General features: G+C 43.7%; 2 protein-coding genes across 2 annotated transcripts in view; both read left to right on the top strand.

Moving 5' to 3' along the window:
- Positions 1-45: 45 nt before the first annotated feature.
- On the top strand, positions 46-15,936 carry INTS2 (integrator complex subunit 2). The gene is made up of 24 exons (XM_083875128.1): positions 46-1,010; positions 1,794-1,932; positions 2,538-2,640; positions 2,769-2,882; positions 3,509-3,639; positions 3,728-3,901; positions 4,343-4,569; positions 5,083-5,208; positions 5,744-5,815; positions 5,917-6,031; positions 6,693-6,761; positions 6,910-7,044; positions 7,465-7,641; positions 7,847-7,955; positions 8,671-8,775; positions 9,250-9,414; positions 9,569-9,770; positions 10,282-10,407; positions 10,974-11,163; positions 12,120-12,383; positions 13,295-13,402; positions 13,998-14,103; positions 14,231-14,407; positions 14,650-15,936. The coding sequence occupies exons 1-24, from the start codon at positions 718-720 to the stop codon at positions 14,817-14,819; spliced, it is 3,597 nt and encodes a 1,198-aa protein (XP_083731254.1). The 5' UTR covers positions 46-717; the 3' UTR covers positions 14,820-15,936.
- Positions 15,937-16,928: 992 nt separating this feature from the next.
- The window catches only part of BRIP1 (BRCA1 interacting DNA helicase 1), a gene marked incomplete at its 3' end in the record, with an annotated part of 49,812 nt that continues 49,734 nt past the window's right edge, over positions 16,929-17,006 (top strand). Inside the window, exon 1 of the mRNA XM_083874978.1 lies at positions 16,929-16,967. The remainder of the gene's footprint in view (positions 16,968-17,006) is intronic.

Below are 17,006 nucleotides of genomic sequence, written 5' to 3'. Positions count from 1 at the left end.
CCCAAAGGCACGGCTGGACATGCAATGGAGCTGCTCCCACACCTCGATGGCACAGCTAGACACACCATGGCGCTGCTCCAACACCTTGATGGCAGAGCTGGACACACCATGGCGCTGCTCCCACATCCTGCTGTGCCATGGCTGGGCACACTGAGAAGCCATTCCAACACCTCAGCTGGACACACACACCAGGGAGCTGCTCCAACGCCTCTCTGGCACTGCCGGGCAGGTCCAGGAGCTGCTTCAGTTCCACTCTGGCACGGCTGGACAGGTCAGGGAGCCGCCCTGTGCCCTCAGCCGAGCCGCCGCCGTCGTCCTATTTATCATGACAAAACACAGAAACTAAAAAAAGCGATTTAAGGAACAAAACACTATTTCTTACCGAACGCCATAAACACTGAGTTGTACAAATCGTGATCGAGGAAATGAAGAAAGTTAAAAAAAAAAAAAAAAAAAAAAAAAAGGTTTATACTTTTTAAAAAAAGAAAAAAATTCAGATGGAATAAATTATTCATGAAGCCTTGATTGTGGTGTGGGTTTATTGAGGGGGCGGTGCCCCTCAGCCTTGGCCGCCCCTCAGCTTTTCCCGCCTCTCCCTTTCCTCCCCTCAGCCCTTCCCGCCCTTTGCCCCGCCCCGTGACGTCACTTCCCGCTTCCTCCGGTAGTGGCGGCGGCGGCGGGTGGGCGCGGGGCCGTGAGGGAGCCGCTGCCGCCGCCATGTCCGAGTGCTCGGCGCTGCAGTTCGTCAGCCCCTACGCCTTCGAGGCCATGCAGAAGGTGGACGTGGTGCGCCTGGCCGCGCTCAGCGACCCCGAGCTGCGGCTGCTGCTGCCCTGCCTCGTGCGCATGGCGCTGTGCGCGCCCGCCGACCAGAGCCAGAGCTGGGCGCAGGACAAGAAGCTGATCCTGAGGCTGCTCTCGGGGGTCGAGGCGGTCAATTCCATCGTGGCGCTGCTGTCCGTGGACTTCCACGCGCTGGAGCAGGACGCCAGCAAGGAGCAGCAGCTCCGGTAAGGCGGAGGAGACGGGGATGTGTGGCGGAAGCGCTGTGTGGCTGCTCCAGCTGTTCCCTTTGGAGTGCCGGACGGACCCGGGCACTTGTGTCGCTCCATAATCTCCTAGGAAAGCCCTGGGGTTTAGCTGTGTGTCCTGGGGGTCTGTTCCGTGCTCGCAGGCGGGTGTGGGATGTCCTGGGGGAGCTGCCCCGGCAGGGAATGGGCTGGGATGGCTCTGTGGGATGTGGGATGTCCTGGGGGAGCTGCCCCGGCAGGGAAGGGCTGGGATGGCTCTGTGGGATGTCCTGGGGGAGCTGCCCCGGCAGGGAATGGGCTGGGATGGCTCTGTGGGATGTCCTGGGGGAGCTGCCCCGGCAGGGAAGGGCTGGGATGGCTCTGTGGGATGTGGGATGTCCTGGGGAGCTGCCCCGGCAGGGAAGGGCAGGGATGGAGATGTGGGATGTCCCGGGGGAGCTGCCCCGGCAGGGAATGGGCTGGGATGGCTCTGTGGGATGTCCTGGGGAGCTGCCCGGGCAGGGAATGGGCAGGGATGGCTCTGTGGGATGTGGGCACAGCTCAGGTGGATGCGCTTTCCTGGCTGTTTGTGCTGCTGGGGAATAGAAACACTTGAAATTTTTGTAATGTACCGAACTAGCGTTCTTGTACTGCAGTTACAACCCTTTACAGATCTTTGGCAGGATAGCAGAGATCCCTAGAGAACCGCTGCCTTCCTTTAACCAGAATCCTTTCTGTCCTTGCACAAACCTTTAACACTCATTGTTTTGGATTGTGTGCCAGGCACAAGCTGGGAGGTGGCAGCGGAGAAAGCATCCTGGTGTCACAGCTGCAGCACGGGCTCACGCTGGAGTTTGAGCACAGTGACTCTCCCCGGCGGCTCCGGCTGGTGCTGAGCGAGTTGCTGGCCATTATGAACAAGGTGAATTTTCCCCCGGGAGGATATTTGTGTGGTTTTAGGTTGCCCTCTGGACTGGCTGGTGCATTGATTCTGTTTCTGGAGTACTGAGCATTCTTCTCCAGTCCTTACCTGGTTTATCAAGATTCAAAGTCTCAGTCTGATTGAGCAGTGGCTTGTGCTTAAACTCTTTGTGACTTTCTAGGGGAAGTCTTTCCTGACTCTATAATATGCTGTACTCAAACATAATGTGATTTGGTGACCTATCAGTGCAGCAATAATTTGGAAATTAACTTTCTCCCATTCTTTACTCCTATTACAGGATGGTATTAGCAATCATATTTCTCTTCCCCCACTTCCTTGCTCACCGAATATTTTATTTTCCTTGTGTAAATTTATCATGTCAGTGGATTGTTTTTCTTTCTTCTGAAAAGAAGCAATGATGCCATCTGTGTTGAAGTTTTTCCAGCAGTAAATATTTCTTATTCTACAAACTTTTCCTGCTTGTTCTGTGTTGATAGCTTTATGGTTTTGGCAGTTTTTAATCTATTGAACGTGCTGAATTTAAAGGCCATTTAGACAAATTGCTTCACAAAACCTGTTCACTGATGATAAGTGTTGCCTTGCAGGTGTCAGAATCAAATGGTGAGTTTTTCCTCAAATCTTCTGAGCTCTTCGAGAGTCCTGTTTACCTGGAGGAGGCAGCAGATGTTCTCTGCATTTTGCAAGCAGGTGTGGTATTTCTGTATTTATGGTGTTTTCTGACCTTTCCCAAACATAACAAAACAGCTTTGGGAGCTGTTTGAAACAGAGTTTTCCCAGTGAAACACTATGGCTTTTAACACCCTTTTTCCATCCAGAGCTGCCATCACTGTTGCCAATAGTGGATGTGGCTGAAGCTCTGCTGCACGTTAAGAACGGAGCCTGGTTCCTTTGCCTGCTGGTGGCCAATGTCCCTGACAGCTTCAACGAGGGTGAGTCCCAGCTGCTTCTCCAGCTTTTGAAATGATTTCCAGCAGACTGGTTAATTCTGGGCTAAATCACCAGTTATACAGGTTTGAACTGCTGGCTGCTGCCACCTGAGCGTGTTGATTCCCTTTTTATGCAGCCTGATTGCAGGCCAGGCTCGCTGTGTGTGTGTCAACAGCTTTTCATCTGTAGATCATTGTTGCTCTGATTTTTTCAGTTTTCTGATTTTTTGCATTCCTGTACTTGAGTTCATGTAACATAAAGAAAGAGTGATGTTTGGGAAAACTGCATTTTTTCCTGGGGGAAGGACAAATTGACGGACTTCTAACTTGACCAGTGGGGTCAGAGAGGTGTCAGCCTCATGACCCAACTGCTGATGAAGTTCCAAACGCTATTTAAACCCTAATCCCAAAAATAAACTTCCTTCTTTCTGCTCACACAACTGGACAGTGTGAGTGTGGTTCTTCCATGCCTGTCTGGTGACAGGTCACTGTTACAAAGGGGACAGTCTGACTGGGCAGGGACTGGCTGGGGGCTAAGAACCTCTTGTCCTTTCCACTGGGACACCTGCTGAGGTGATCATTAGTGTGGGGCAGGGCAGGTTTCCTCAGGGCTGCTGTTGGATCTTCAGTCTGCAGGGGTTTGATCAAGAACGGCGAGCGGCAGGACGAGGAGAGCGTCGGCGGCCGGCGCAGAACTGAAGCCCTTCGGCACCTGTGCAAGATGAACCCTTCCCAAGCCCTGAGGGTCCGGGGCATGGTGGTGAGTCTCTCATGAAAATCATAACTAAGAACCTTCCTGAAGCTTCAAACCCAACAAAGATGACTGAGCCTGAGTGGTTTTTATCCAGGTGGAAGAGTGTCACCTGCCGGGTCTTGGTGTGGCTTTGACCTTGGATCACACCAAGAATGAATCCTCAGATGATGGAGTGAGTGACCTGGTGTGTTTTGTGAGTGGTTTGCTGCTTGGGACAAATGCAAAGGTTCGGACGTGGTTTGGAACTTTCATCCGAAATGGCCAACAGGTAGGAACATCTTTGAGGATTCTGCTTTTAAAGAAATATTTTTATAGCTTGATGTTACTCTTCTGGATGTGTGCTGCAGATTTGTCTGAATGCACATAAATCCTGTTGCATGTCTTGGAGGAACCTTTACAAGGTCCCTTATGGGGCTGTATAAATCATGTCCCTGAAGGCAGCAGCTATTTGGTTGTTCCCCTGAGAGGTTTTTAGGCATGGAAACCAGGGAATTATGTCCTTGTAATATCTACCTGGTAAATATATTCATCTTCAGTGTTCACAATGGGAAGATGCATCTTGTTTTGCTTCAGTGACTTAGTTAAAGCTTGGAACTGAAAACTGTATTTAAAAAAAATAACCCTCTTCCTTTGACTATGGAAACTTATACAATACATCGTTTGATGGACTGAATTCAACATTGTTCTCATCTTTTAACCTCTTCCACAGAGAAAAAGAGACAACATCAGCTCAGTGCTGTGGCAGATGAGGAGGCAGCTGCTGCTGGAGCTGATGGGGATCCTGCCCACGGTGCGCAGCACACACATTGTGGAGGAGGCTGATGCTGACACTGAGCCCAACGTGTCCGTGTACTCTGGGCTGAAGGAGGAGCACGTGGTGAAGGCCAGTGCCCTGCTCAGGCTCTACTGTGCCCTCATGGGCATTGCTGGCCTCAAGTAAGGAACTTTCTCATGCTCTGGGCTCTTGTTCATGGCTGCCCATTTCAGCAGAGGGTGAGGGCTTTGGGCACTTGTGTCTCAATGCTGCTGTGTCCTCAAAACCTGTGGCAGGACTCACCAATTTCAGCCCTCTGTTTCTGCAAAACCATTCCTGGAGGCTTGTTTCGAGAACTCTAAACTCTAAGTGTGTGAAGTTATCAGCTGTTTTCTGTTCTAGCAACATGCATTGTATGGGTTTTGAATTTTTATTCGTTTGCTTTCACTTTTTAGAGAGTGCTAATGTACCACCTTTATGCATTGTTAGTTTTAATTTAAGCAGTTTGTATTAACAGGCAAGATTATATCCTGGGGAAGTTTTCTCACTGTTGTCTCTTAACAGAGATTTTTATGTCAAATTACCACCTTGATGGATTGAACAACAGGGAAAATTCAACCTTTAACCATTGTGAGAGACTGGAGATCTCTTCCTTGTTAAATCCCCAGCTCTGTTGTGTTCTCTGTCCTGCCCAGGCCCACGGATGAGGAAGCTGAGCAGCTCCTGCAGCTGATGACGAGCCGCCCTCCCGCCACCCCGGCCGGTGTCCGCTTCGTGTCCCTGTCCTTCTGCATGCTCCTGGCCTTCTCCACCCTGGTCAGGTACTCTCAGTACAGGAGGAGCTTTGGTAGAGCTGTTTGAGCACCATTAAGGCAATGCTCTTCTTCCCAGAGCTGTACAGTTGGTTTTTTTCTCTTAATTCTTTATAAAACCTTTCTATGTTGATGGAAGGGATTTGTCTCACTCTGCGGTGAGTGAATGGATATTTCACTCTTGTTTTGTAGCAGCTCTTTTGAGAGGTGAGCATGAGCTTGGTGTGAGTGTTTTAAAGACTGAAGTAGGCCTGACTAGTTCACTTTTCCATGGAACAAGTTCATGGGTAAACCCCTTAGGGAGAAGCAGTGCAGATAATTCAGGGGTGTAGCTTTCTGTTGGGTGCATTCCAAAAAGGAAGTTGCCTGACACTTGGACTGACCTTTGTGCCAGGTATCACTGCTTATCTTTAGCAGTTGGATACTAAAGTGAAAGTGACAAAAAGTCTCCTGGTGTAAGATTCCTCAAATACTGGCTTTTCTGCAAATGAGACTGGCACTGGATTTCTGGGAAAAGAATCTATTATGGATTTTCTTTGTGCAGCACCCCAGAACAGGAGCAACTCATGGTGATGTGGCTCAGTTGGATGATAAAGGAAGAAGCCTACTTTGAAAGGTGAGAGCAGGCTGGATTTCTTTTTGTGATTCCGGTAATCTCACATTTATTTATGTCCTATTTACTTACGTCCTGTATTTCTTCCTGTTTGTTTTCATCAGCATTTCTGGTGTGTCTGCTTCCTTTGGAGAGATGCTCCTCTTGGTGGCCATGTATTTCCACAGCAACCAGCTCAGTGCCATCATTGATTTGGTCTGCTCCACCTTGGGAATGAAGGTAAATCCTAAACTATTTCTAGCCTGTACATTTGTCTCTTAAAATCACCTTTTTTACTGGATTTTGGTACTTTGGTATTTAGTTTACTTTTGATATAAAGAACTTTGGTTTTGCTAATATACCTGAAGTAAATATAAACTGAAAAATGTGCAATAATTCCTCTGGAAGAACATTAAAATGTACATAGCTCTTGATACAGAGGAATGTGATAATAAAAGTATCTTCAAAAAGTGCTGCCCTGTTGAAATCATTATTTCCAAGAAATGAACTTTTTAGAAGACTAACTGAAGTAATTTCCAAATTGAGCTGCAAAGTTTTTATTTTAAATAGTTAAAAGAAATATCTATATATGTAAAATTAATTTCAGTGAATTGCCAAAGGAGATTTGCCAACAATTCACTGTTGTGAAACAGTGTCTCACCAGATGTAAAAGCTGGGGAGGGAGTTTTTAGGACAAGGAAGACATGGGGTGATGAACTTGTGACATTGGAAAATATTTCTGTTTGACATTTGATACAGATGTGAATTGACTGGGAAACTGAGCGGGAAAACAGACAAGATTTAAAAGGCTAAAAGTTATCAGTTTATAAAGTAAATGTGAAGTCTTTAGTTATAAGAGAGACAGAACTTGCAATTCCAAGTATTTTCTCCTGAATTTCAGATTGTTATTAAGCCCAGCTCGCTCAGCAGAATGAAGACAATCTTCACACAGGAAATTTTCACTGAACAGGTATTTTCAACCTAGGGATTTTTTCCCTCCTTTCCCTTTGTATTCCCCAGAAATGAAGAGATGCCGGTCAGGGCTGTGGCTGTGTGGCTTTGACACCTTGTGCCTTGTGTTAAGTGGTGTTTTTGTGTTCATTGTCTCTTCCCTTCAGGTGGTTACAGCCCATGCTGTCCGTGTGCCTGTGACAGGCAACCTCAGTGCCAACATCACTGGCTTTTTACCTATTCACTGCATTTACCAGCTCTTAAAGAGTCGTTCCTTCACCAAGCACAAAGTATCCATCAAGGTAAAGCTTTGTTTTATTTCTGTTCATAATTCTGGATGATAATGAGGTTGACTTACAGGAGCAAAATTCTTGATGAATCTTGTACCTTCCTACCATGTTATTTAAAGATGAGCTGTGTTTTAAGACAGGGTGCCCATTTTTAGCTGTGCAATCCAGAGACCACAGCTTAATGAAGTTAAAAATAATAAGTCACTCTCCCCCATCTGTGCTTAATCGTAGTCAGAATGATTTTCCAGCCAGGACAAATTTGAATCAGGGTCCAGGATACAGAGTTTATGAACTGAGCAATTCAGAAGTGCTTGAATTCTGAGCAATTTAGAAGTGATGTTACACTTTGCAAAGTGAAAGCCTCCTTTATTCAGAGGGGCTGTACTTGCAGACAAGGTACAGCTGCTCATGTCACGGGGTGTTCTCTCATAGGACTGGATCTATCGGCAGCTCTGTGAAACCACCACCCCGCTGCACCCTCAGCTGCTTCCCCTCATTGATGTCTACATTAACTCCATCCTCACTCCTGCATCTAAATCCAACCCAGAGGCCACCAACCAGCCTGTCACAGAGCAGGAGATCCTCAATGTTTTCCAAGGACTCTCTGGGGTAATCACCTTGTTTGAATCTTTCTTCTACTTTATGTGGACGTGGTTCAGGATTTTGTATTTGTGTTGTTTCTCTTTTTTGTTTCCACTGATAGTCATGTGTTTTGAAATGAATCTTGGTACTCAGATATTCATCATATTTGTGGGTAAATCCAAGCTTTTCTTCCCACAAATCCCCTGAGCTTTTTGTGTGGTTTTCTGTGCAGGGAGAAAATCCTCGTCCCACGCAGCGCTTCAGCATCACCACACAGCTGCTCGTCCTCTACTACGTCCTGTCCTATGAAGAGGCACTGCTGGCCAACACAAAGATCCTGGGTAAATGAGAAAGCATCAAGGGGAAACAGATTAACAGGAAATTAGGTGCAAAGAAGGGAAAAATTCATGCTTCTGTCAGATTTAAGCACAGCATAAAACTTTTAGAGGTTTGGATTAAATGAAACGTTGCTGTAGGGATTCAGGACATAAAGTTCCTGCTAGAAGTCTGGAGTGGAGTAATTTGTTTTACAGATTAAAAGAGGGCCAAACTGAGTTACAAGAAATGTTTATGAGCATCTAAGGAATGCAGTAACAATTAAAAAATACTTCATAATTATTTGATATCTTTCTTTGTTCACATGTCATAAAACGTGTACACACACTTTTCTTTGAGCTGGCAATTTTATAGTTGGTAATACTTATTGATCCCATCTTTACCTGTGCTATGGAGACTTTAAATCAGTACTAAAAGACTGTTGTGTATTTTATTGATGAAATTAAGTTTCAGTGAAAATTGAGTACTGATAACTGGTGTGTGGTTTTACCAGCCCTTTTTAAGGTGCAAAACTTCCAGCATTCACAGGTTTATTTTCTTCAAGTTATTCAAGGAAGCCTGAAATACTATAAATTCAATTACAGTTACTTAATATTTTCTCTATTTTACCTGGATAATATAGAGACAAGTGCTTTACATTTTCCTTATTGATCCAGTTGGGGGAAAATACTTGTTTTTAGCTGTAACTGCTACGTGTGGTTTTTGTCCTGTTCCCTGTAGCTGCAATGCAGAGAAAACCCAAGTCCTACTCCTCAGCACTGATGGATCAGATTCCAATCAAGTACCTCATCCGACAGGCACAGGGGCTGCAGCAGGAACTGGGAGGTAAAAACATGTCTGAGGGTCTAAAGTGCATGAAAAGGAAGGCTGAGGGTTCTCAGCTCAGTGGCTGTTGCTGTTTTCCTAGCTTGCTTTCCTTTTTTTTTTTTTTTTTTTTTTTTTTTTTTTTTTTTTTTTTTTTTAATCTATCAGGAGTAGCTACTGAGATTGCAGAGATAAGTCACTGGGAAAGTGTGAGGAAAACAGTTCCTTTTAGAGTGGGTCTTACCTCCCTAGGGCAGGTTTTAGGATGGGAATTACCTGAGAATGTTGACTATTACAGGCTGAGTTTAGGAGTTACTTTCCAAAGGGTAACTTTTCCCCTCTGTTGGAGTTGGAGCATCAGGCTGTGCTCGTGCACCTCACTGAGCTGCTGGGCAGCGAGTCAGCCCAGGGGGTTGGAATAAAAGGCACAGATGTGTTCAGGTAACAGATGCAGCTGCTCAGAGCTGAGCTGTGAATGTCCCTGCTGTCCCCAAGGGTTGCACTCTGCCCTGCTGAGGCTCCTGGCCACGAATTACCCCCACCTGTGCATCGTGGACGACTGGATCTGCGAGGAGCAGATCACCGGCACCGACGCCCTGCTCAGGAGGATGCTCCTCACCAACATGGCCAAGAACCACTCCCCCAAACAGCTCCAGGAAGGTAAAGAACTTCATTCCAAGTCAATTCTTTCCAAATGGGTTGGAATATAGTAGATTTGGAAGTCTGTGATTGTACTGCATTTGGATAACCAAAATGCTTCAAAGCTTCAATGTTCAAAGTCCAGTTTTACCAAGATCCTGTTTCTGTTTTACAGCCTTTGCCATGCTGCCTGGGAATCACACCCAGCTGATGCAGATCCTGGAACATTTGACCCTTCTCTCAGCTGGAGAATTGATCCCCTACGCAGAAGTGTTGACCTCAAACATGAATCTCTTGCTGGAAGCTGGAGTCCCACGGGGGATTCTGCAGGCTGTCAATAAACTCTGGATGGTTCTGAACACTGTCATGCCCAGAAGGTATCAAGGCTCAAAATACTCTTTGATTTCTTGGTGCATGTAGATGGGAGGCCACTTTTTCTTTTAAAAATAATAGCACAATGCCTTTATTTGGGGGATTGGAGGCTGTGACTGAATAGAATCTGTCAGAGCTGCAATTTTTTTTTTAGTTTGTTGACATTTTGAACCTTTGCATTTAAAAGGAAGGTGATTCTTGTTCTTAGGAGAAAGGGAGTCTTCAGTTTAAAATACAGGAGTATGGTTTTATAGTGTCCATTGTTTGTGATTACTGAGGAACTCACTTTGGTAAGAAAATGCCTTTTTTTAATCAAGTGGATGCTCTACTGCAGTGAAAACTGCTCCAAGTCCAGGGAGTGTAAGTTTACTGCACCTTGGTTAACTTCAAGGGCTGCAAATGGAGTTTTTTGCTACTTGATAGGCCTAGAAAAATATGACTGAGTGACCAAATGCTTAGAGAACCCCTTTTCTTATACAAATTTTCTATTAAATCATAAAAATATTCTCATTTTAGGTTGTGGGTGATGACTGTCAATGCCCTGCAACCTTCAGCAAAAACAGTGAGGCAGCAGAAATACACCCAGAATGATCTGATGATTGATCCCCTGATTGTGCTGAGGTGTGATCAGAGAGTTTACAGGTGAGTGTCTACACAGTGAATGCCTAAAGGTGTCCAACAGAATACTTCGAAAATCTTTCAGCACTTCAGAACTTCTTTTCAGACCAATCACAGGAGCTTGGCAGTTGGATCTGGGTTAAGCACGACCTGAGGACTGTGGAGCTGGTCCTGCTATTTCAGCATTTTATCCTGCCCAGCTTTGTTTTCAAATTTTTGGGATTTGCACATGGATTTGGGTGTGTGAATTTGTGGTAAACAGACTTTCAACCTGTTGGAAATGGCTGCTGCCACTGGTGCTGCTGGGTGAGGTTTAGCTGTAACATCCTTCCAGCTCTTGTGCCTGTAGGTCATTCCTACAGGCAATTCCATCCAGGTTATTCCATCCTTTTGGGCAAGTCTGTGCCAGTGGGTGCTGCTGATGGATGTGACAGAGGCAGTTTGGCTTAATTTCTTTGCAGTACTTGGAAATTGGTTCCTCCAGATGTCAGTGATGCCAGAGCAGGAGCTGTGGTGCTGCAGCCTTTGGGAGTGCTTTTAGTTTGTTCGTGTTACTGAAATGTCTTTGTTTTGCTGTGTTCCCACCCCAGGAGTCCTCCTCTGATGGATATCATTTTGCACATGTTGAATGGGTATCTTCTTGCTTCCAAAGCTTACCTCAATGCTCACCTGAAGGAAACAGCAGAGCAGGACATCAGGCCATCCCAAAACAATGCAATGGGTCCAGAGGCCCCAGAAGTTACAAGGGAAGAGTTAAAAAATGCTTTGCTTGCTGCTCAGGTAAGAGGGAAGAAATGGATATTCCATGATGTGAGGAAAAAACAGCAAAGAAAGAGAAACACAGAAACAGGAAATTAAAAAGTGAAGCTTTTTAAATTCTTCTTTTTACCAACTTCTGTTACCATGGAAAAGAAAACTGCCTCTGTATTCAGATGGTTAAGTATTTTCTTTTTGCTAGTCTGAAGCACTGTTTACTGATTTACTGCTTTGATAGTGGTGGTTCTGTCAGAACAGAGGAGTTCTGCTCACCAGCCCTTTTGCCTTGATGCTTGTGTGATCCAGAGGCTGTTTCTGTGCTTGGATTTGGTGCAGCAAAACATCAATAAATGTGACAGAGCCATGCCTGATCATCTGAAAGATGTTTCAGAGAAGCAGCCAGCACTGGAAAGTGGGAGGCTGAAGGATGGTTCACTTCCTCAGCTTGACATTATGGAAATTCTTGAGTAATCCTGTTCCACAGACATCTCTTCATCCCTCTGTCTGGAAAAATGTCACATAGGGAGTTCCCATTATAATACGATTTTTGAGTTAATTATAAGTTTTATATTTAAATGAGCAGGGTGATGTATATTGTGAATTACATGGCCCTGTGCATATTTTATCTGCTCTGGATGCTGTGAGGGACCACTGGATATTTATTTTGAAGCAATATGAGATTCCACTGAATTTACTCTTTCCATCTGTGATTATGATATGCTGTTGGATTTAGCCTTTTTTTTTTCTCTGCATTGTGATTGAGATAAAGTGTTGAAGTTTTTAAAATGGGAATTTTAAATGTGATTTGAATGGGATTTGTGCTTCTTGAGCTGAGTCATTTTCATTCTGTACTTAAATCTGCAGGTAGAAATCTTAATCTCATGACAATCTTCCATTCCTTAAATTCTCCTTATTTTGTATTTGATTTGTTTTATTTCACTGGGGGTTTTTAAGCACCTTTCTGTGGCTTTTCTCCCCAGGACAGCGCTGCTGTGCAGATCCTTCTGGAGATCTGCTTGCCTACAGAGGAGGAGAAGGGCCAGAGCAGCAGTGCTGATTTACTGAGGGAAGTGCAGAGCCCCCCCAGCCCTCAGGGAGATGCTGAGGCCGAGGAGGAGGAGGAGGAGGAGGAGGAAGAGCAGAGTTTGCTGTGTAACCTGCGGGAGGTGCAGTGCCTCATCTGCTGCCTGCTGCACCAGATGTACATCGCCGACCCCAACATCGTCAAACTCGTGCATTTCCAGGTCTGCTTTGCCCTGCTTGAGCTGTCCTGCTTTGTCTGAGTGTTCCTCAGGAGTGAGAACAGCCTTTGTAGAGCTCACACTTCTCCCTGTTTCAGTGCTTGGTCTCTTGGTTGTGGTGAGCAGCCAAACTCTGCCTGTTCCTCATCATTCGGCCCCTCCTTTGTGCCTCTGCCCTTCTCAGTTTGTCCATCTATGCCAAGGAAAACTGCCCTGATCATCTTGTAATTACTTGTTCCACTTCTTTTGTGGGTTACTTCTCCTCTGGCTGTGTTTTTAAATTAATATTCCCATTATACAAAACTAATTTGCCTTCAAATGTAAACATCTCCTTATCTTTCCTTTTTGTTAGGGCACAGTTTATCTCTTTAGAATGGAAGGAGGAGCTCCAAAAGCAGCTGAGCACCTTAAAAAAAAAAGAAGAGGAGAAAGATCAGCAAATTTTAAAATATAAATGTGTTTTTAATGCATATTAAATTGCTCCCTGCCAGATGGCAGACTCTTTACAAGGAGTTAATTTGCCTTGACCTGGAACTGATTAAGTGATAAAAAAGTCATTATGGGGCAGTTGTGAAATGAGCAAGTTGGGGCTGATGGTGAAATTTGGAACACGGGAAAGACACAGAAGGGAAAGGTCACTGCAGTCTGCTTTCCTTTGGGGAGTGGAGGTGGAGCTTCCATGCAAATAAATCACTGAATATTGAGGATAAAGAACTGATTCAGACCCTGGGTTTGTACCCAGCCTGCCTCTTGTTGCCTTGGCATTACAGGCCTGCTGCAAACTCTGAACAAAAGGGAGTTATAAATACATTCATTCTGAAACAAAGCATCACCACAGGTGTAATTTAAAATCTTAGTTGAAGCAGAAATTTTAAAACACACCTGTGACATATTGACACATCTTAATCCCCCAGGGTTATCCATGTGAACTTCTGGCACTGACAGTGGCTGGGATCCCATCCATGCACATCTGTCTGGATTTCATTCCTGAGCTCATTGCCCAGCCTGAACTGGAAAAACAGGTACTGTGCACTCAGCTGGCTGCAGGATCACTCTGGGTATTAACCCTGATGAAATCCTGGCTGAGAATAAAACAGTCACTGAAAACCTCCTGTTCTAACTTGCCTGGGATATCCGGGTAATATTTGTAGCACTTTCACCTTAAATTAAAGGCCTGGCGTTGAAGGGAACTGGAATTTGTTGGGCTAAAATTTCCCTATTTTTATATCAAACCAACTTCGTGGTTGCTCTTATTTAATCCTTTCTAGTATTAAGTTTGTGCTGATCAACTAAAGTTAAAATTAGAATATATCAGCCCTAAATATCTCCTGCAAGAGTTGTGTTGCAAATTTTGTGTTATATTATTGCTTATCATTAATGTTGGAGCAATAGTGTCTGGGGGAGATTTGGAAACACTTTGATTAATGTTAAATATGTGTGGGTTATTTTTCTTAATGCCAGCAGAAAAATAATCATAATAACTATTGCTAAGGCTTCTTTGGCTTCAATTTCCTTCATGGTAAAACAGAATATTTACTCACTGTTAAGTTTGGTGAAGAGCTTTGGATAGAAGCTGTAAAACATCTTGTAACTTGATTGCTTTTCTCTCTTTGGCAGATCTTTGCCATCCAGTTGCTGTCCTACCTGTGTATCCAGTATGCCCTGCCCAAATCCCTCAGTGTGGCTCGTTTGGCCATCAATGTCATGGGGACCCTGCTCACAGGTACCACACAACTCCAGGATGATTTCTCCAGGCTGAATGCAGTTTCATCTGTCTAATTGCTCTTGTGAAATTAACAACAGTCTTTGATTTGGATTTTATAATAATTTCTTTGTCCTTTTCTTGGCAGTTCTGACCCAGTCCAAGCGTTACACGTTTTTCATGCCCACCTTACCTTGCCTGGTGTCCTTCTGCCAAGCCTTTCCTCCCCTCTACGAGGACATCATGTCCCTGCTGATCCAAATTGGACAAGTTTGTGCCTCTGATGTTGCTACACAGACAAGAGACTTTGACCCCATCATCACCCGTAAGTCCAGGACCTGAGAAATCTCCCCAGAGGGTCAGACCCAGGGAAATGGGACAGAAATCTTGTGTTGTCTCTGGAAAACGGGACAGAAATGTTGTGGGGTCTCTGGAAATAACCTGTGGGGAAGCCTGGGATGGTGCTGGCTCAGCTTTGCAATCTCCGTATTTGTGTTATGGCTGGAAAATAACAATTCTCAATACTTTATTTTTTGTATACTTTGCTTCTCCTGCTTCCTTTCCTAGGTCTGCAGCAGCTGAAGGAGAAGCCACATGATTTCTCAGGGCTCTGTAAAGATTCCTCCAGCAAAAGCTGCTCCAGGGAACCTGCAAGCCTGGACCCCGACGTGCGGCTGTGCCAGTGTGTGGAAAACACCATCATTGAGATCATTAACATGAGTGTCAGTGGGATTTAGGGAAAAAAAACTCCAGGGAAGTTGTCCTGTAGCTTTTCCCTCTCTTTATGGTGCCTAAATTTGGAAAAAAAAAAGCTGTGAAAGTGGACTGAGGAGCTGGAGCAAAAAAAGTCCGTGTTTTTCATTCAGTCATTGAGAAGAAAATCCCTTCAATAGGATTTGGTTGCTTCCAGTGAAAACTTCTGATGAAATCAGTAAACAATTTCCAGGAAAATGATGATTTTCAGGCTTGCTCAGCTCCTGAAGTGACACAGCAACACACCTGGAAGGGTTTTACAACACCAAAAAGTGAATTATTTATTTTATTGGACCAACAGCAAAATGACGAGTGAGAAAAATTTGAGATTGAGATAAATGAGCTGCTGTTCCAGAGCCTTGCAGAGCAAGTTGGAATAAAGTACTCCAAGGAATACTTGAAAAAGTGATGTCAAAAACTTGCACCATCACACCGAGTTCTAAGAAAATGACAAAAAATGTATTTGTGTGTCAAGCCATTGGTCAAAGCTTCAGTTCATGAGATCAGGGACTTTAATTTAAAGATCAACCAGCCTTCACTGAGAGTTTGGAACTGGTCTAAAAAGCTTCTTAAAAAAAAAAAAAAGTACTGATAGTAAAAATGAGCCACGTAAATGGGGTTTTTAAAGAATACAGCTCAGATGGTTTTGTGGTTTTTAATTAAAAAAAAAAAAAGAAAAAGAGATGAAAAAGACTTGAAGAAATGAATGCAGAGGTGTCTTGAGCTGCCATCAGGGTAAGATTAAAAAAAGAAAAGGATGCTGAGGGTGACTGTGCAGGGGAATAAGAGAAGAAGGACAGGTTTTAGCCATGCCAAAGCAATTCCAAGGCCAAATCCTTTGTGCTCCACGCTGGAGTTGGTTGTTCTGTGTGTGTGGAAGGCTGGAATTCCCCCACGGGAATGTTTGTGTTCCAGGATTCCTCCTCCAACACCCCCATCACCATCTGCCTCCCCAGCGTGTGTTTGTCATCTCCATGTAAATTATGTAAATAATCAAAATGTATGTATTTTTTTTCCCTCCTCAGTTCCAAGTGTAATTTTATATGCTGTAGTGGTATTTAAATAAAAAAAACCAAAAAACAACAACAACAGTCTGACTGAAGTTTAAAGGGGTTTGCCTGTTTTGATTTTAGGTTTTCCAGGTTCGTCCCAAATTTCACCTGAGGGCACAGAGACCTGACAGGAACAGGAGGAGTGAAAAAACTATCCCAAAAACTATTAATTTTCCATGGTGTTTTCTGCTTAAAACAAGGATGATAATAATGATGATAATTATAATAATAATAATATGATAATAACAATAGTAGTGATGATACCCAATAACATAATACAGAATACTTATAAAACACTGTAAAACATAATAAATATAAAATGAAAATGATATAATAATAAATAAATAACAAGAATACTATAACAATAATGGTAATGATACCCAAAAATAATATGTAATACTTATAAAACATAATAAATATAAAACCAAAGTGATATAATAATAAATAAATCTAATATAATATAATATGATAATGACAATAATGGTTATAATACCCAATAATAATATGTAATACAATACTATAAAACATAATAACTATAAAACCAAAGTGATATAATAAATAAATAATAGTAATATGATAATGAAAATAATGGCAATGATACCAATTAATAATATGTAATACTTATACAGTACTATAAAACGTATTAAATATAAACCCAAAGTGATATAATAATAGTGTGATATAATAATAAATAGATTTATTTATATAATGATATAAATATGTATATTATAATGATATAGGTAATATATAATAGTGATATAATAATAAATATACTATTATATATTGTGATATATAATAATAAATATATAAAACATTGGATTATTATTATTAATAATAATGATGATGATGATGATGATATAGACCAATAATAAATACTAGAGTATTTCACAAGGCTCGGTTGCCAAGCAACGCGTACAACCCGGAAACCAACGACGCTCCCTGTGATTGGCTCTTGGCTTGCAGAGGTGAAGGCGGGAGCATCCCAGTGTGCGCTTTGCTGATTGGCGGCGCGCGGCCCTTTCCTGTCAGCTGATTGGCTGGGGCGGCGGCGGGAAGGACGGAGGCGCTGAGGGGCCGCAGGTGCGGGGCCGTGAGGGGCGCGGGGGGCGCGGCCGGGGC

This window comes from Zosterops lateralis, assembly GCF_965231275.1.
Source record: "Zosterops lateralis genome assembly, chromosome: 19".
Taxonomy (NCBI): Eukaryota; Metazoa; Chordata; class Aves; order Passeriformes; family Zosteropidae; genus Zosterops; species Zosterops lateralis.
This window is presented reverse-complemented; position numbering and strand designations above follow the sequence as displayed.

Excerpts from the sequence above, each read along its gene's own strand:
- INTS2 (XM_083875128.1), top strand. The coding sequence starts at position 718 with ATGTCCGAGTGCTCGGCGCTGCAGTTCGTCAGCCCCTACGCCTTCGAG. Across the intron at positions 3,640-3,727 it reads TGAGGGTCCGGGGCATGGTG|GTGGAAGAGTGTCACCTGCC; the intron begins GTGAGTCTCTCA and ends GTTTTTATCCAG. Across the intron at positions 11,164-12,119 it reads ATGCTTTGCTTGCTGCTCAG|GACAGCGCTGCTGTGCAGAT; the intron begins GTAAGAGGGAAG and ends TTTTCTCCCCAG.